General features: G+C 51.9%; 8 protein-coding genes across 8 annotated transcripts; 4 read left to right on the plus strand and 4 right to left on the minus strand.

The window, feature by feature from the left end:
- Nucleotides 1–4392: 4392 nt before the first annotated feature.
- On the plus strand, nt 4393–5077 carry J4E92_005475 (uncharacterized protein; the record flags this gene model as incomplete). Its single annotated transcript, XM_051496856.1, has 2 exons — nt 4393–4794; nt 4862–5077. The coding sequence occupies 2 exons, from the start codon at nt 4393–4395 to the stop codon at nt 5075–5077; spliced, it is 618 nt and encodes a 205-aa protein (XP_051352516.1).
- Nucleotides 5078–6171: 1094 nt separating this feature from the next.
- On the plus strand, nt 6172–7027 carry J4E92_005476 (uncharacterized protein; the record flags this gene model as incomplete). The annotated part of the gene is made up of 2 exons (XM_051496857.1): nt 6172–6810; nt 6914–7027. 2 exons carry the CDS (start codon nt 6172–6174, stop codon nt 7025–7027), a joined length of 753 nt encoding a protein of 250 aa, XP_051352517.1.
- Nucleotides 7028–8431: 1404 nt separating this feature from the next.
- Nucleotides 8432–9475, plus strand: J4E92_005477 (uncharacterized protein; the record flags this gene model as incomplete). Its single annotated transcript, XM_051496858.1, has 1 exon — nt 8432–9475. The coding sequence occupies one exon, from the start codon at nt 8432–8434 to the stop codon at nt 9473–9475; it is 1044 nt and encodes a 347-aa protein (XP_051352518.1).
- Nucleotides 9476–9634: 159 nt separating this feature from the next.
- On the minus strand, nt 9635–10226 carry J4E92_005478 (uncharacterized protein; the record flags this gene model as incomplete). Its single annotated transcript, XM_051496859.1, has 2 exons — nt 9635–9907; nt 9975–10226. The coding sequence occupies 2 exons, from the start codon at nt 10224–10226 to the stop codon at nt 9635–9637; spliced, it is 525 nt and encodes a 174-aa protein (XP_051352519.1).
- Nucleotides 10227–10864: 638 nt separating this feature from the next.
- On the plus strand, nt 10865–11623 carry J4E92_005479 (uncharacterized protein; the record flags this gene model as incomplete). The annotated part of the gene is made up of 1 exon (XM_051496860.1): nt 10865–11623. The coding sequence occupies one exon, from the start codon at nt 10865–10867 to the stop codon at nt 11621–11623; it is 759 nt and encodes a 252-aa protein (XP_051352520.1).
- A 198-nt stretch (nt 11624–11821) lies between these two features.
- J4E92_005480 (uncharacterized protein) lies at nt 11822–13431 on the minus strand (the record flags this gene model as incomplete). Its single annotated transcript, XM_051496861.1, has 2 exons — nt 11822–12698; nt 12749–13431. The coding sequence occupies 2 exons, from the start codon at nt 13429–13431 to the stop codon at nt 11822–11824; spliced, it is 1560 nt and encodes a 519-aa protein (XP_051352521.1).
- An 838-nt stretch (nt 13432–14269) lies between these two features.
- J4E92_005481 (uncharacterized protein) lies at nt 14270–15508 on the minus strand (the record flags this gene model as incomplete). Its single annotated transcript, XM_051496862.1, has 3 exons — nt 14270–14881; nt 14969–15404; nt 15459–15508. 3 exons carry the CDS (start codon nt 15506–15508, stop codon nt 14270–14272), a joined length of 1098 nt encoding a protein of 365 aa, XP_051352522.1.
- Nucleotides 15509–15973: 465 nt separating this feature from the next.
- On the minus strand, nt 15974–18672 carry J4E92_005482 (uncharacterized protein; the record flags this gene model as incomplete). Its single annotated transcript, XM_051496863.1, has 3 exons — nt 15974–17629; nt 17708–18442; nt 18613–18672. 3 exons carry the CDS (start codon nt 18670–18672, stop codon nt 15974–15976), a joined length of 2451 nt encoding a protein of 816 aa, XP_051352523.1.
- Between the last annotated feature and the right edge of the window lie 236 nt (nt 18673–18908).

Below are 18908 nucleotides of genomic sequence, written 5' to 3' on the forward strand. Positions count from 1 at the left end.
TAGACCACTCGATAGATTTGGAAGCGACGTCCCGCAACAGTCTGTTCAGTCGGCTTTGTCAGAGACGAGTCCTGCGGTATTCCTACTGTCAATCGCTTTGACACGTTTAGCAGCCCTTGTTGTATCTGCTCAATACCCTCGAACGAATTTAGCACCACTTTTGAGAGGATGTCTTGCGTACCATGTAGTGAAGTAGATCTTTATGCAGCCGAAGTACTATGCCATACAGTCTATTGATGTTACACGGCTAACGCAGCACAGAGAACTGCAGCATATAGGAAGGGAGACAAGGTCAGCACGAGGGTCGTAACCATTGTCGACGGCAAAAGAGTTTGCGACAAATCTGAATGTAGTGTCATCGATTCGCGGTACAAATCGGGAAGAATCCAGTATCAACTTAAGAGCTCCGAGGGGACGATATACCGTGCGGGTGCATGGATTTACGAAAAGGACCTCCGCCGTGTCTGAGTCCCGCATCTGCAGGCTGTCAGCCCACTACGCCACTGCATTACCAACCTAAGCGAGAACCCCAGCTGCATTCAGCGTCCAAGCAAACCTATTCTTCTCTCTTTTCGCGTCTCGTCCTCCTTGAATACACTGCCTCAATTGGTTTACCTAGGTATGGAACTAGAAAATGGGACTGAAGGTCGCTGCATTGTCGCACTTGATCGTGGGTTCGAGTTAGCTGACGGCGACTGATAGCACCTGAGCAACCAACACTCAAGGAAATCAATGACATACTCAGACAAACTCTGCCAGTACCTGGTGCGTCTTGAGCAGCTTTCAGCGATGGCTCAGCTGATATCAGCACGCCTCTAGGAGATGAATACGCGCGAGGCTACCCTTTACAAGCAGCGTACCAATCAAGTGATCCGAGCCAATCCATCTATCGTGGTTTCGGCTACCTTCATTCCCGCGTCATCCTCGAGCTTCAGGAACAACTACGCGAGCTTGAGGAGGAACTCAAAGATTTGGACGACGATCATGCCTTCTCCAACGATTCCATGGAGAATTTGCGCGTCAGCTCCCGAATTGCTGACCAATACGCTGCTCGACAGGAGTATCAAGCTCGACGAAAACGTCCAACAACAAGTCAGTCCGATAATGGAGCAAGCAACAATGCAAGCCACATAGTGGATGGTGAAAAACATGGACAGGGGTTCAATAGCCCTATCCTTAGCAAACGAACCGTACTCCTGGCCAAAATCGAAGATAGGCTCCTCAGATACGACAAGATATTGATTAAAGCACGTGAGCTAGCTGAGTTCCAGCGACCCAACGACCGGGACTGGATAAACGCCCGTAGATGGTTTTGGAACAACAAACCCCTGTCCAACGAGCAAGAAGAGTTGTTCATCCAAATGAAGGAGGACCTTGTCACTTTGAAGCCAAGAGATGAATCTGGGAAGCTTGATAGCTGGATCGACCATGCCGTTACCAAACTACCTAAGAGTATGGGTGCGGTGAGTATCTTGATCGCGTATTAGGGGGAAATCATGCTAACCCCTCGGCATCAGTTGTTTATCAATACATCGCCGAAGGGATTCCAGGATCCATATTTGAGATACACGCATAATGACCGGATCGAGAAAATCGCTATCCTGGTTGTTGTGCTCATCATCATCTTTCTGCTGGCTACACCTGTCTTCATCATGTATCGCATAACGTGGAACAACACTCGGTCCAGCACGTTTCTCAACGTCGGCCTCTTGATCGTCTTCTCACTGTTGTTCGCCGCATCGATGGGTCTGCTCACAAAGGCAAAGCGAGCCGAGCTCTTCGCCGCGACCGCAGCGTACTGTGCTGTACTCATTGTCTTCATTGGGAATTTCAGTAGTAACGCGACGTAGGAGAGGAGATAGCGACTGATGTGGGATGTATGAATTCGTCGTGCCAACGGAGATATTCGCACGACAGTGATGTGACTGTTCACAGCCTTCTACAGATTTCCTTGTCTGGATACAAATCTAGCTCAAGTTTCAACACCCGACAAACGTCACACCACTCCCGCGGTCACTGTTTGTTTAGCCTTTCGATCACCAAACTTCTTCAACAGTTGTTCAACAGTCATATCATGGCTACCCGAGGGCGGCAAGAGAACAGTCTCTGCAAGTGCTCGGGCCGTCTCGACAGGACTCAGGCTAACTTCCCTTTTCAGATGCCAGTAGCCCCAGAGTAGACTCATCGAAGCAAGTAAGCCAACTAGCATAGAGCCAATGGCGATCCAAAACGCCAAGTACTCTGCTTTGTACACTAAACCACTGCCTGTGTACGTCCACGTCAACGCAGGGCCTGTCTCGTTATCTGTATACCCCTGTCAGATTTCCATATTGTGAAGGAAGGGTGAGACGACCTTATGGGGCCTTTCAGTACTTACCAGAGGCAGATGCATACGCCATTCTAAACATTACCTCGTGGAGACCCCAGATCAAGTCGTCCGTGGCGTTGTCCCACCGAAAGGCGCATGAGTTGTTGTAAGCGTCCTCAGAGGAGAGAAAATTGGCATATTGTCGCGATGGAACGCCTGATGGTTCCCAAGAGAATTCGCCCCCTGGAGTGTCTGGCTCTTCAGCTTCGTCGCAGAGCTCTTTGCCTGCCTCCGTGGCTCCATCACCAAGGACACCCGCTTCACCTGCAGTTCCAACGCGCGCAGTCGCTTTCTAGGGGTAGCACGATCGATGTCTTCGAGCTTGGCGCATTTAGTGATCTGCTGATATCTCATTTGTCTTGTGTCGATATCGCTTGAGTAGTGCGGAAGGATGAAGAGAGCTGAGCGGTACGATCTGAGAGTTTTCGGTTTGTCTACGTAGCTACATTCTTAGGCTGATATTAATCTTCTGTTGATATTAACATGCTTTTCGTGAACTATTGGCGTTGTGATTGACTTAGACTGCTCCCTTCCTGAAACCAGCAGTCCTTTCCTAGATTCTTTTTTGTCTCCAACCAAGCAAGCTCTTGGTGTATCACATCTAGCGCTAGCATCCTTCTCGTTCTATCTCTCAGCCCTCACGTAGGAAACTAGAGGCCCTTGAACCTCCCAAGCGAGTTGGTTTCTTCAAAAGATACGTAGTGATAATGCATGCACTTGTTGGCGAAGGCCGATTGATCATTTGAAGTTTTGCTCTGATCGTTGAAAGAAAACGTAACAGGACGCCAGTACGGCTGAGCAGCGTTGTCTGGGCATTTGGGCCGTCGTGTTGCTAGAGATCCGGTCCCCGGCTTGTCAATTCGGTAGTGCGCGGAAAGCGTGAGGAGGAAAGGCGGAGAACAGGCCGCTATCGGGTGGGTCTTGGCATTGGCACATTGGTGATGTCATCCTGTCAGCTGGAAGCACCGGGAGCTTCTTCTTCCTGAACATCACAACTAAAGTCTGACAGTTTACCACACATACACGGCATTACAGCAGATTACGATGGAGACCAACGTTACTCCAAAATACTGTACAAGTCAGTGATGAGTGGCATCTTTCCAGGGCACCCACGGCGCTGCAGCCAAGAGTACCCAGGAAGTTTACTAAACTTCTCCGCTGCGGACACCAACGTCAACATCAATCGAGACCCGAAGGTCTATTTCAATTCTCTGGGGAAACGATAGCGCCTTACGAGTACGTTTGGTCGACATCAAGGCCAACGCGAGCTAGCGCCTTGGGCATGTAGTCCTTTTCTGTCAGCACAGCCACGCGGGTAGGTAGATCATGGCTCAAAAAGGAAGACTTGGTGAAGGAGTAAGCCCGATCAGGAGCTGGGGTAAGACTACGGATCTTACTCTACCCGCACCAAGATAGCTAGGCGATATCTTGGGGGCGATCGTGGGCTTGATGGATGCAAGCTCGCCTTGCAAAAGTATGGGATCTTCCGTTACCAAGACGGTGGACGGCGTCTTCTACGGCACGTTCGAGCGCTCTGCTCATTGGGCACACATGCTAGGTTTCTGATGGGCTCAACTCTCGTTGGCCAGATTCATGCAGGCGGCAGCCTCGCATCGGGGTTCACTCCTTCCGTCTAAGTTCTTGTCAGCAAGATGGAGATACCAAGACCACTACCCATACCGCGGGTCACGCCTTACATCGCATGTACGGGCTCGGCCATGGCGGAAATTATCTCAAATCATGCTGTTGACTTGGCGAAACCTACGTTGAAGATTTCACCAAGACACCAGTGTCCATCTCCAAGAGTCTTTCCCACCGATCCATGCTTGCAGTGCGTCGTCCACCGATGTCATCGGGCCAGGGCAAGAAGGAAATGAAGTTAAGCTCTGATGGTGAAGCGGAGAGCCGTATGTGTATAAAGGACCGCACAGGATAGCTTCAATTATTCCTCATCAGCATCTCACATCCTCCTCACCACATCCACATACCATTCAACAGCTCCCGCTACACACACAACATCCAACATGCATTTCACCACCCCCGCCCTCCTCGCTCTCATCTCCGCTCCCCTTGCCTTCGCCGCTCCCACTGCCGGCAAGCACGACTACAAGACCGACTGCAAGAAGGACTGGGACGCCAAATGGAACGCTAAGGACAACGGCTGGAAGAAGAACGAGAAGCTCTTCTACTTCGACGCCGAATACGTCGTCAAGGCCACCCCCGACCAGGTCATCGCCAACACCGGCGCACCTGCACCCGGTCAGCCCGGCGCCAAGGGCCTCTTCAAATACGGCATCAACATCGCTGAGAACACCATCTGCTACAACATCACCCTCAGCGGTGTAACTGGAGACTACCAGTCCCCCGCGCTCACTGCGACTCACATCCACGAGGCTGTCAAGGGCAAGGCTGGACCACCCAGACTTGTAAGTTTACCTCCTTTTCCTCTTGCATTCCGCATGCTTGACACGATTACTAACGCACATCTCGCAGGCCTTCCCCAACCCTACCGGCCCCGATGACCGCCGTACTTCTGTTGGCTGCCTCAAGGGTCCCTTCACCGTTGGCGTTATCAACCCGACTACCCAGAAGGACCAGGCTGATGGCTTCCATGTCAAGCAGATTGTAGCTAACCCCAAGGGCTTCTTCACTGACTCGCACACTGCGCAGTTTGTTGCTGGTGCTGTTAGGGGTCAGCTTGGATACTAAGCCTTCCTTGGGACAGTAATAGGGGGAGGAAGTAATTGTTGAGGATAATACCTAATAATTTGGTAGTTTCTAATGTTTAAGAAATGAATGCATTATCTTTACAGAAGTCTTCATGACGTGACTTTTCCGTGGTGGTTTCCGTGCTTGAGGTTCGCAAAGGGTCTTGATTGCAGTTCCGGTGGTTGTGTACCATGGTTAACATGTCACACTTCTTTACATAGCCTGTAGGCAACAGCGCAACTCGGTCTACCCACCTTAGTATTTGAACAGAGTCCCCTTCCGTTAGGAAAGTTCATCGTCGAACACTGCTCATACGCACGAAAAGCTACTGCTAGAAAGCCCTTCTTACTCCTCGCCTGAAGCCAAGTTATCCGTAGGTACTCCACCTCTGGCACTGTATACTGCTAACCCAAAAGGTATCACCCAACGTTTCAGCGCTAAAGAACTGCAACATGTCTTCTCTGTTCATTCTGTCTATGGCATACGGGGGTATGGGGCCCGCAATCTACATTCGCAACCAGCACCGGAGACTTTTAGAAGAGCAACGGAAGTTGATTGAAGAGACCAAAGAGATCAAAAAGCAAACCCAAGAAGCTGAAGAGCAAACTCAAAAGATGAAAGAGCAAACTCACACTCAGACTGAAGAGTTAGAGGATATTTCACGACGTATCGATGAGCTAGAAATTCGATACGGTATAAAGAAGCATTAAAGATGGGTTCAGTCGGAGATGGCTCGTGGCTACACTCTCCTCTCTCGGAATGATTTCGGAAAATCTACGGTGGTGAAGTAATCACTCTTCCACATTGATACCATTCAACTCAACCCGGACTGTAAATAGAAATGACACCCTTCTCAACCTGATCTGGTCATATGTTTGTTGCTCGACTCTACCTAATGTCGAAAAGTATCTTGCCACGTAGTTGCCGCTCGTATCCTCGTGGTGAAGGTGAACAAGGTGTGCAAACGCACTTTCCCTTCTGGGCCATGCTCTCGTGTTTGCTACCACTAGCGCGCCTCGTCTCTCACCACTTACCACTACCGAGCTACTTCCAACACCAGTCTCTGCATCATCTCTTCTGCTCAATTGACTGTCATGGCGCTCTCAAATCCCGCCTCAGGTACCGCGGTGTCAGCGACCTCGACACCCGACGCCGATCTCTCCAGCGCACTCGGTATACTCGCGATGCAAGACCCCTCCATTCCGACACCCGGAGAGTGCCACATCGATAGATGCGCCATCGAGACCCTGATACAAGTGGCCGAGAGTCTGGACAACAAGGGTCTGTGTTCCTTAGCACGCGCCTCGAAGCGCTACACTGAGGCAGCGCAAGATGTCCTCTACCGCGTTGTCGACCTTCGTCCAACCTACGAGGATTGGGAACACAAGTCTACGTGTGGCCGCCCCACCAAGTCTGGTCTCGCAGTATTTCTCTGGACCATCAAACAAAAGCCTCATCTGGCTACCAAAGTCCAGGACTTATGGTTCCTGCCACGTTCGACACCTGTCGAGTATCCACAGCTAATGTATTCCGGCGTGTCACCCGTCTCTCTAATGATCAAGCCCGGAAGCTATGTAGTCAACGTGAGTGAAAAGAAACTCGCTTGCGATCTCCTGGCTCGTCTTACCGAGTTGCGTTCTTTGACTATTACCGCTCTGGACGACTATCTCTGCTCTATCGAATTGGCCAACCAGGAAGTCTTCGAGAGACTTCCGATTCCCAGGCAAGAGCTTGTACGTCTACCGTGCTTCTCGAAGCTTACATCTATCTACCTCTCTCATGGTTTTCTGGACTGGGCGATTCTTACATTACCTACGCTTCATACCCTGTGCATAGGCACTATGGCGAACATACGTTGCTCGCCACCCAACGCCAAAGCCCCTAATATCACATCGCTCACAGTCGAAGCTGGAAACGAATCTCATGGCTTCAACTTCCGCGGAGCGATAACTTTTCTCGATCTTCTCCCAAACGTCCATACATTGACTCTGGGTTCTCATGTGTGGGATCTGGGCCATCCGAGATTTCCTCAGACCAACGGAAACTATATCGGCGGTTCAGTCTTAGAGAAAACGGGGTCATATGATCCACACATCGTGCGGAAATTGCTTAGTTGCGGACGTTCAGTCAAGAATCTGATGTTCACGTACGCAAAGCCTGTACGGTTCAGCGACACCACAAGGATTCGCTTAGACGTCAGAACCTTCGAACAGTTACAGCGGATCCAGATTGCAGAATGTGGTTTGGTGGATAGCCACAACGTTCAGCGACTCGAAGGGTGCAGTCCGTCTCAGCTGTTACCTCGTCGCATTCGAAGTGTGGTCATCACTCATCCTAGGTCTCCAGGGCCAGATGACGGGGACCGCAAGTCAAAGCTCACGAGCTGGCTAGGAGAGCTGACCAAGACCAACTTCCCGGACCTAGAGCGAGTTGAGGTTGTGTGTTCGGTTGGATATGGAGATGACATGAGCTTCAAGCAGCGTCTTGAGCAGTCTGCAGAAGTTCGCCATCTCAGTACTATTGGTGTGGTAGTGGTGATAAGGAAGGAGTGATCGACAGTAGGATGCATGCCGGCGTTGAGTCGCCAATCGAGCGTCGGATATAGCAATCTTCGAGATGGCACTAAGAGACACTTAAGAAGTACTCGCTGGAAGTCTTGTCGAACGACTTGCATCGTATTAGGTAGCATATACCTTCCTCCAAGGTGCATTGAGCCAAGCATTAGCAGAATAACGAGATTCTACGTACAAAAAGCCCATCGTGCGCGTCTTCGAATAAATGCCTTTCCTGTCCTAGTCGTTGATATACGCGACCTATGATCGAACACGTGCGTCAGGTACGGAGATGATGGATGTCTGACGCGGTGCCGCCTGACGATAGTGTCAACGTGGCGATGTCGTTGTTAGCAGCTGCGGCGCAAGGCGACCCGTTTCAGGTTGCCTCATCAGTCGTATCCGCAAGGCATCAGTATTGATTATCTTACTCAGCTGCGAATCTCCCCCTCGCGCATTCCTCCACAACCTCCCTTGTTTGCATACACCCCTCAACTCATTTCGACTCATCGCGCAGTCTTGCATCACGCGTGTGCGCACGATCCCTTTGTGCGAGCGGTCAAACAACGCGGCACCCTTCGGAGTTGTCATCTGACCGATCAGAACGCTTCGGCGATTGGATACTGCCGTATACGAAGGCAGGACTATTGTTTCAGCATCGCGCGATACCCGTAGTCCCGCGCTGTTTCCGTTGTATGAGGGAAGCTGGACAGCGCCCCCTGGCACCATCGTGTTCCTCGCATCGCACGTATTCCGCTAGCGTGCTAGGCACGCTCAATGACACGGCACCCCACACTTTACCATGAGCATCGTCATGGCATCCGCATCGATAAAGACGAGCGAGCTGTCGCGCTGGCAGCCATGGCTTGCAGAATACAATATCGCTGGCGTTGAGCTAAAGGGCTGGATAACCCTCCTCGCATTGTTACTTCCCCTACTATGCATCGTCGCTTTCAGAAAGTACCGCAAGATGCAATACCAGAATAAGAAGCCGTTCCGGTTTCTGGACCTACCACAAGAGCTGCGGGATATGGTGTACGAGCATTTCCTTGACGACCCCATCTACCCGCCACCAGCGCGCAACGAGATCCAGCGCTCAACGCTGAACTGGATGCGACCTGCGCGCTGGACATCCACATCCACATCACCGCCTGTGCGACACGAGAGTAAATGGATATTCCTAGCGAACAAGCAAGTGTACTCCGAATACATGGACATGATCTGCAAGCGCAAGACGTTCCACTTCAGCGTCACGCCCCAGACATACAAGCCCGCGACCAGTACCCCTTCATCTGCATTCCCAGCGCCATCAACACAGGACAACCGGGTATGGAACATTTCCCCCGACCTGCTCTTCAAAGTGCAAAATTGCTCTCTTAAACTCGTCACAACTTCCTCCATGCTCGGCGTCACAGACCCGCGCTCCATGACATCCTCATCCTGGACGCTCGGCCGCCGCATGCGCGAGCAACTCAAGCACATGTCCAACGTCAAGACCTTTACGCTCGACGCCAAAGCCCTTGGTGATCCCCTCTGGAACCCGCTTTGGATCTGGTATCATGCTTCCCAGTCACTCAAGATGCTCGGCACGGAGTACTCTGATACCGTACCGCGCGGGCCGCAGCTCACTGGCATAACATTCAGTTTGGATACGTGGAGCCCGGGCGAGAACTATCTGAGGAGAGATGAGGCGAGTGGTGGGCAGTGGGTGTGGTATTGCATGAAGAACCATCTTATTGGGACGGATATGGGTGCTGACATGACGGTGAGGGAGTTTTGCGCAAAGTTGTATCAGGAGTGCAGTATCTGTAGAGTGGATGAGGAGGGGGATACGACTGTGATTTGATGTTGCACTGGGCTGGCCCTGGCGGTGTTTGTGCGATGACTTCTTCGTTGTATTGATAGCTCTAGCGTCTGTTTGTAGCTGTTTTCCTGCGTACCGCATGCGCATGATTGTATTCCTAGCACTATTCTTATATCATTCCAGAGAAGCTGTTCTCAGCCTTTACTTCTTCTCCTCCATCATCTCCTTTGCAGGCGCAGGCAGTGTCGCATACCGCGCCATGACCTCGATGTTCTTCTCCTTCATCATCTTCTCATCCGTCTTACTTATCTCAGCCAGGGTCTTGAAGTAATCGATGTAGAACGCGGGGGTATACGTGTTGAAGAACTTGGACTCTTCGTTTGTAGGGTTCGAGAAGGTGTGGGGTGCGCGGATGGGTACGGTAACGTAGTCTCCGACGTAGGCATCTTGTATGGCGCCGTCAGGTGCGTGAAACTGCGTTGAGGGTTAGCGATTTGGTCCGGTAAAGCGGGAAGGAAATGTTGGAAAGGTATAGACGTACCCGAACCATTCCCTTGGTAACAAGAAACGTCTCGTCGTGCATCTCGTGCCAGTGTGCTGGTGGCCCAGGTGTGTTGGGAGGAAGTGTGAACTCTGCGGAGCCTATGCGGTTGTCTGTTCGCGATCCATCTTCCATGACTCTGCAAGTGATTTGGCCTAGTTTGAGTATTTCGCCTTGCTTTGCGGAAACAAAGTTGATGGGTCGGCGTGGCATCTTCATGCTTGCCATTGCTTGCCGGGCTTCGTCATCCATTGTGAGTTCGAAAGTGGGAATCTGGAGTGGTGAGGTGGAGTTGAGTGTCTTTCTCGCTGGTTCTTCAGGTAAGATGGGCTAAGATACGCCGAGAGTCTCTAGGTCAGTCATATAAATAAGTGTGGTGGATGAAGAGGCTCAAATGTAAGCGCTGGACTTCACTACTGCGGAGAGCCGGCGGATGCAACATGTATCCCCTACAGATTGCTCGGATGTCCGCGCCAATGGATGACTGCGGGAGAACATCGTTCAACTATAGAAAGACATCACGTATCCACAAGGCAGTTTCATACGTAAAGCTTGTGAGATGATGCGTTGTCTGAACTTCGATGAGATGCTGCTACCGCGGGGATTGATTGATGCCCCGCCAGCCGCGCCTAATTCAAGGTTAGCGCGGGGCCTTTCCCCTTTTGGCGGGCCTGATCCTTCCCCACCTTTGTCCGCTCTATGCGCCCTTCCACTTACCTGCAGCGTACCTGCATGGCTGCCTGTCATTGAATGTCGTTCTGACGCGTCTGATCGCTGCCTAGGAAGCAGCATATCCATCAAGGCTAACATTTCCACACCTGAAGTCTACTAAACACCAGCCAGCTCAACTCAACCCCCAGCATCTCTGAACAACCAACACTACATTCAAAATGTCGCAAGAGACTCCGCAGAAGATGCCGAAGAAGATGTGGAACGTCCTTGAGAACAACCCAGAGGTCATGAACCACCTGGCTCAAGACCTCGGTCTGGACACGACAGCACTCTCTTTCTACGACATTTACTCACTCACTGAATCGGACATGCTGAGCTTCATCCCGCGACCAGCGGTAGCACTACTCGTCATCATTCCTCTGACACCAACCTGGGACGAGGCCCGAACAACAGAAGACAAGGACAAGACCGAGTACGAGGGTAAAGGCGACGCCGAACCCGTCATATGGTTCAAGCAAACCATAGGAAACGCTTGCGGCAGCATAGGCCTGGTGCACTGCCTGGTCAACAGCGACGCCGCACAGCACATCCAGCCCTCTTCAACACTAGCCCAGATCCGCGAAGATGCGCTACCAAAGCCCATCTGGGAGCGCGCGAGAGTGCTCGAAGACTCCGACGCGTTCGAGAAGGCTCACGCCGACGCCGTGAAACTGGGAGATTCGGCCCCACCTGCAGAGATCGAGGAGGCGCATACCGGTCAGCATTTTGTGGCTTTCGTCAAGGCGAGAGATGGGCACCTGTGGGAACTTGAAGGCGGTCGCATGGGTCCGCTTGATCGGGGTGTGTTGGGGGAGGACGAGGATGTGCTTAGTCCGGCTGCGTTGGAGAAGGGTATCGGGCGTTTGATGAGGATTGAGTCTGAGAAAGGGGGGGATCTGAGGTTTTCTGCGATTGCGCTGGCTCCGGCGATGAAGTGAAGGTGTCGCGTCTGGTCCATCTGGTACGCCAATTGTCCTCCGCATGTGGGTTTTTGCTTTCCATCACTCTAACACATCTCACAACCAAGGCATCTGCGCTCTTTCAATCACACATCTTACATTCGCATGTTCGTTGTGCAAAGACATATCTTGTATTGTGTGTTCTCCTTTTCCATCTACCAAAAACTTTGAGCATACTCAGTCTTCATACCCCGCTTCACTCATAAACGGACTCTTCCCACGTATGCTCTTCCCAAACCTCAACAGAATCAACGGAATGAAACTCAACGCCAACGCGATAAATCCCAACAGACTACTCGCCCAATCAAATCCCAACGTACGATACATACTCTGCGTCGCAAGCGGCAAGAAAGCCGCCATAAAGTTCTCGAGAAACGCAATGCCCGCAATAGCACTAGCAGCATACTTCGCATACGCATCAACCACATACGTCGTTACTCCCGCTGTACTGCAGAACATACCGAAACCCACGAAAGCGAGCGATATACTGGGTACGATCCACGGTATGGAGGAGTAGGACGTCCATGCGAAGTAGAACAGACCGCCGCTCAGACCGATGAACGAAGCTGGAATGCTGAGATAGAGTCGCGCTTCTGGGATCGGCTGCCCTGGAGTTTCGGTGTTGCGTTTCGCAGATGCGAAGTAGATGCGGTCTTGGATTAGAGATGCGATGAGGCCGATGAGCTCCCCGATTACGACGGCGGATTGCACGAGGCCTGTGCCGAAGAAAGACCAGCCGTATAGTTCTGAGAAGACTTGTACGATGGACTGCGTGAACATGAAGGCTGTGCCGATGCAGAAAGCGCTCCACAGTCCAAATGAAAGGACGACGCCTTCGGTGCACAGCATACGCGTTGGTCGAACGAGCGTCTCCTTGAGAATTTCGCCGAAACTTGTGTGCTCTCTCTCAGCCTGAGCGTACACCTCTTTCCCCGTCTGTGCGCGAATGTGACGTGCACGCTGAGTGAGGATAACATCTGGTCGCACTTCAGGGAGAAGGAAGAACAGCACCGGCATAAGAGCGCTGTAGAAGATGATTTGACTCAGAAAGATCCTACATCCAGATTAGCCAGAGTCACGATCAGCAACCAGAGCATGTCTTACCATCGCCAAGTCGTATACTGAACAACCAAACTACCAAACACAGGCCCCATATTAAGCCCCGCAAGCAATGCGAAGATGTAAAGCGACGTCCCGAAACTCTTCGCCCTCCCATCCCTCCAGATATCGCTCACAATCCCCGACGTGATATTCGCAAGGACACCCGAGCACGAACCCGTAATAATCCTCGTTACAATCAACGTCGCGAAGTTCTCGGCCAGCGCTTGCGGAATGATGAAGATGATCAATACCGCGTAGATGGCCATGTAACTCCACCGCACACCAAAGTTCTCCATTAGGGGTAGTCCCAGTAGTGGTGCTGCGGCTCCTCCTAGGTTCCAACTTAACACCGGCCAGTATGAGTGCGGAAATGCTTCATCGCTGACGTCGAAGCTGGTGTTGATTTGCTCGGCGGCGGATGTGAGCATTGTTCCTGAGACTTGGACGACGAATGTCATGGTGCAGGCTAGGAGCGTGGTCCGCCATTTCTTCGACGGGGAGAAGTTGAAGGGGTTGGATGGGTCTGTTGGTGAGGTCCAGGTGATGAATGTAGGATCGGACTTTGAGGTGGGCGGTGGTGTAGATGCTCCTGATATATCCTGATTCGATCGATGATCTCGCTTTTCTTCAGTCGTCTGCGAGCTTAGACTTGTCGAAGACGTCGAAGTCGGTGTTGGAGAAGCCATGATGGAGGAGAGGCCAAGGCTAAGACGGACCTAGCGTTGCCGGGTCTGGCTTATACGTAGGGGTTGTTGGAGGCGAGGGTGCGACTAAGCAGCAGTCACCCAATGCTTACACACACCTTCACACCCCTTCCCAGTCCAATCACAGTTAATATGCTGTTGTAACTCGAGTGCGACTCATGTAACCAGACGCGTAGATGCAGCTATCCGCAGCGGTACGCGCCTTTTGCCCGTGAAACTTCCTTTGGTTCTTTTCACAATGACCCCAGAGCTCAGAATTCGCATGAGCCAAAAAAGACCTTCTCAGAACACAAGCCTTTCACAAGCACCAAACCCAAGGAACCGATGTTGTCTGGGAGCTTGGTAGTTGAGTGGAGTATGGGAGACCAACAACAAGCTCGCCCCATTTTGCTCGGCGGTCACCACCATGCGAGGTGCAGACAAAAACCTGACTCTCGCTGACATCACGGTTCATAACATGCCTGACTAAGTTCACTGGATCGCTCGTGCGGCCTTGTTAACTATAACGTAACGAAAAGTGGAAGCGAGGCAAGCGCTGGCTTGGCGGGCCGTCGGTCTGGCATTGTGGGGCGGGGGGGCATCTAAGATCGAGGAATCCTGGGGATGGGGATTAGTGCACATGGTGAATGAGGCTCTTTGGAGGGTTGCGAGGGTTTTGGCGATGGAGGATTGATGATGGTTGAGGAGATGCGATGAAGGCGTTGAGCCGGGATGTAGCCGAGGATTTTGACGCTAAACTCTATTTGTTTGTCCTGACTTTATCAACTTCTTATTCCGCTCTTCTTACACATACCTACAGATGTACCTCTGATCTGGCCGCTTACGCATAGTCCTCCTTCGTTCCCTTCTCCGCACTCCGATAAATCGCCTCAATCATCTTGTGCCTCACAACAGCCTCCTCCCAAGTCGTAACACTGCCCTTGCCCTCTCCAGCCCATGCATCCCAAGCCCTACCCACATTGAACGAAGGGTCTTCAGCCTTCTCCACCTCAACATCTTTCAATCCCTCTTGGCCCAGGGCAATTTTGACTGTAGGCTGGAACATCTGCACATGTCCGTTCGGTCCTTCCAACACGAGCGTACCCTCGGATCCGATGATCTCCCAGTAGAAGTCCCGTCCGGTGCGTGAAAACCCTGGCGCATATGTCACGTCGACGTTACCGCCGCCGTTGATGAGTTCTGCGGTTATGGAGACGAAGTCGTGAGAGGTTTTCGCCTTCTTTTCTCCAAGGGGCTTGTAGTTTTCGTCTACGAGCTCGAGCTCGGGGTATCTGTTCGACAGCACAGCGGAAATGGAGCGTAGTTCGCTGGAGAAGACGTAGCATAGAGCGTCAACGGCGTGGCCGAAGGGGATAGTGAGGATGTTTGCGCCGTTCTCAACGGGGTGCATGTACATGTAAGAGGGCATAGTTGTGCCGCCGAATATCATGCCCTGTTGGTTTCTGCGTTAGCAAACTCGTTCATCCCATAGACCATATGCTTTCCATTCAGTTTCAGAAGGATAGTCTAGAGAACTCACATGACCGAACATTGTCGTCCCCAAGATCTTGCCCAGCTTCCCCGACTCAACAATTTCCTTCGCTTTCAGAATTGATGGGTTCTGGCGTGCTTGCAAGCCCACCATGGTCCTGACACCTTTCTCTTTAGCCAACGCCGTCAATTCTTCTGCTTCTTTCTCATTGCGAGCTAATGGCCATTCGCAGAAAACATCTTTTCCCGCTTCCAGAGCCGGACGGATGAGATCATAGTGTTGGGGCACGTTGACGCTAACAGCAACGATGTCTACGTTTGGATCCTGGGCGACAGAGCTAGGAGAGTCGTGCGTGGATACAGAGTCTAGAGAGTACTGTTTTGCGGATGCTTGGGCTGAAGCGAGAGAGCTGTTCTGAAGGGCGGTGAGCGCATAGTGCGGAGTGCGTTGGAGGTAGGGAAGATGGGACTTCGATGCCCAGGATCTGGTGTTGTGTCAACTAACGATGCTCATCAGTTCAGGAACAGGGCGAACGTACCCTTTAGCAGATAGGCCAATGAGGCCGATGCGCTTTTGTGAGGTGGCCATGATAGGTCAGTACGGTTCGTGACTTTGAAGGATTGTCAGCACGGTGAACGGTGAGCAATTAGATGCTTACTCAAAATAGCGAATGAGTACCAATTTCATATATCAAACAGCGGAATGACTTTGCATTCCGGTATTTCCGCAACCTCACATCCAAAGCGGGTCCGGCCGATTGGTGTCGCGTCATTGTCGCGTGGCATGCATGACGCCATTCGCAGCTCCCCCGCTTTTCGTCCGGACGCGATTGACATCCAATATCTCGGTTTGTCTACTATCTCGCAAAATCCATGTCCGTGAATCTGGCATCACGCAGAGAATGACGTTGAATGTTTTCATCATGATTCCTACTGACACAGTGTATCCTAATGTACAGCTCAGGCGTGTAGTTCAGGCGTCAGGTACAACTTTGAGGCAGCGACTCGCGTCGATTATGTGAGCCGTGTATCCAACCATCTCCATGAGGTTCTCCTATGATGTCTGATCCATCTCCTCATCTTCGTCTTCACCGTAATCATCCTCGTCATCGCCGTCATTACCATCCTCGCCCCACCTCTCAGGGTAACATCCATACAGTTGCGCGTGATCATAGTCTTCGTCCGCAATACGCGCATGCTCCTGCCCCCGGGTATAAGCCTCGTTCACGAAATATGGCCGCGAAGTCGCCAAGCCAAGAGAAGGCTCAGAGCCCACAGCAATACGACTTAATACCGCTGCACTGTTTGGAATGAAAGGTTCAGCCGATGGAGACAGCGCACTTGAAGCCGACATCCCAAAACCATACGGATTCTCCGTAGCTTGGAAGTCCCCGGTATTACCAAACGTGCCTGCTACCTCTTGTCCCGTAAACGGCATCCCAATCTCATTCTGCACCAACTTCTTCATACTCCATCCGTTGGCCTGAGATAGATCTGCATAGTACTTCTCGTTTTGGCACTGCTCGCAGAAGTACGTTCCGTGTCTAGCTTTCAACTTTCCGATCCGATCGAGGCAGTCCTTGTGGTACCAGCGTACTCTGCAGTCCTTGTTCATACACTGTGTGATCTGGACCTCGTTGGTGCGAGCGGGTTTGCGGCAGGAGCAGATTAGGTCGGTTTTCGCGGGAAGATGCTGGAGGTGGGTTTCGAAGGCTTCTTTCGTGACGCCAAATGGCGCGGTATAATCAGCGGCTGGGTCGCGTTTGCGGTACATGGGCGCTTTCGGTGAGTGTTTCTTGCCTGCGGGTTTTGACGGAGGGCTTGGCGTTTTCTTGTTTGACGATGCTTTGCCTTTGTTCTTCGCAGGCGTATACTCGCCGCCCGGTCCATCTGGGTCATATTCCTGTTCTGATATGTCGGATGGTACATCGCTCAAGTCCGTATCGTCGCCATCGACGTCTTTAGTCTTAACCGCGCGTTGAGGTGTCGAGGGGCCCTCGGGATTTATCACCGTGAAGAAGTTGCGGATGTCGGTGCCCTTTGCTTTGGCCATACTCTCTCGCTTTATACGGTGATTGGTGAAGAAGCCGCGGACAGCGTTAGTGTCGATATCACGACCGAACCTGCGACTACCACTGCCGAAATCCGGGATACTGTCTGGTAGCAGTGTCTTGCTGCCGAGCTTTTCGTAATCTTCGTGTTGTACAGACTCCGGATCTCGATGGACGTAGATGCGCGTCTTTGAGATGCGCTTCTTTGGGGTATCAGGAGTCGGCGGCGGGGTGTTGTAAGGGAAGCTCAAGGATGGGCGTGGGGAGTAGACACAGTTGAGACTAGTTGCATCCAGCGGAGTTGTGAAAGAGCGTGGAGAGCACTGTGGAGAAAGCGGTTCACCAGCGCTCCTTTTGTCCCCAACGAAGAGGACATTGTACGCACTTATCCATGAAGCCTCGCGATCCTTGAGCGTAGGGAAGATTCCAAGACTGTGGTAGGACGTGTAGTCAACGGGCTCTGTGTGTGGAGTTTCGTCTGGGGCGCCATCGAGGTATAGCGAGCCAGTAGTTGAACAGGCCAGCCCTTCAACGCTCCAATCGTCCCTCAAGCTGCCACCCTCCCTCAGATCGTACAAATCTTCCTTCGATGTAGGACGCCGAATAGGCCGGATTAGGGAGTGGAAGTGTCCAGCTCCTTGAGGTTGATCGAAGAGCCCCTTTGTAGACAAAGTCAGTAAATGCTTTCATGCATGCGACAATCTTGTCATGGTGTTTGAATGTCTGTCTTAACATACATATAGAGGATGTTCGACGGCACGCACCTCCGCATGTCTGTCAACAAGCTCTCCGATGCAGCCCAGACAGTAGGTGGGCACCTGCTGACCTCGAGACACCAGATTTCTAACCACCTGTGTCCACAATGGATCCTTCATCCTTGGTCCGCTGCGGCGAAATGGAAAGATCCTACCGGCAGCTACGATGATATCTGAGGCCGGCTCAACAGTTCCCCAGTCAAGCAGCGGCTCGAGTGTGACGACGCGAGAGTGTTGAGCTTGTCCAGTGGCCTTTCTCTCTGTATCTGGACAGGAAGGGTTGCCGCAGGGTTCCTTGGAATTGTCATTGAAGATGAAGACGACGTCGCACATTATTTGATATCGTGTTCCGAGACCTCTTCCTTCGAGGAGCTGTATGACAAGCTCTGCATGCTCAGCGAGAACCTGATCACAGCTCCAGCGATAGCTTTGGGCAGCGCTCATAAGCCTCAAAGGCTGATAGCCTGGCTTTGCAACGCGAGAGGGCTTCTTCCAGAGCGTGGTTTGCAGCTTGAGATATTGCTCGACGCTATCGTCTAGCGTAGGCGTTGTTATGCCCCGATCTTGAAGAAATTGGACGAATGCTTCGCTGGCTTCCTTTCCGATCTTAGGAAAAAGGTAATGAACGCTCCAAAGGTCATCTTGATTAGTGTAGAAACCTTCGAAGGAACAGTCGCTAAAGCGCTCGCTCGACGAAGCCATGTCCCGCAGTAGGGTCTATGCTGTTAGCATAGGCTGAACTCAACCACAAGACGGGGGCATCGGCCAGGAGTGTCGCGTGTCTGGACGGGGAAGGGAGCGCGTGCGGGAGGTTGCTCTCAAGCGAAGGGTCTCATACGAAGGGGACGGTTGCAGTGCCACGGGCCGACAGACTCCGCCTATCGCACAACGAGCGGTGACAGGAGACGCTCGTACCAGTTTTGAAGACTTTTTCGACCTTTTGGCATGCTCTGAGTGGGCGCACAGTATGAAAAGAACGGTAGCGAAATGACATCCATTGGAACGCATGTGGAGTGGAGCACGTCAAACGAAACGCGAAAGAACCACGCGCAGTGAAAACACACGTCTTGAAGTGAAAGTGAAAGTGAAAAGAGAGAAAAACATGTACGAAAACCGCGCACCGCACTTGACTAACTCACATACCTTCTGGGATTTATGCCATGATACGAGCATACGCTCACTC

Source organism: Alternaria infectoria (assembly GCF_024043175.1).
Source record: "Alternaria infectoria strain BMP 0036 chromosome Unknown scaffold_8, whole genome shotgun sequence".
In the NCBI taxonomy this organism is placed as follows: Eukaryota; Fungi; Ascomycota; class Dothideomycetes; order Pleosporales; family Pleosporaceae; genus Alternaria; species Alternaria infectoria.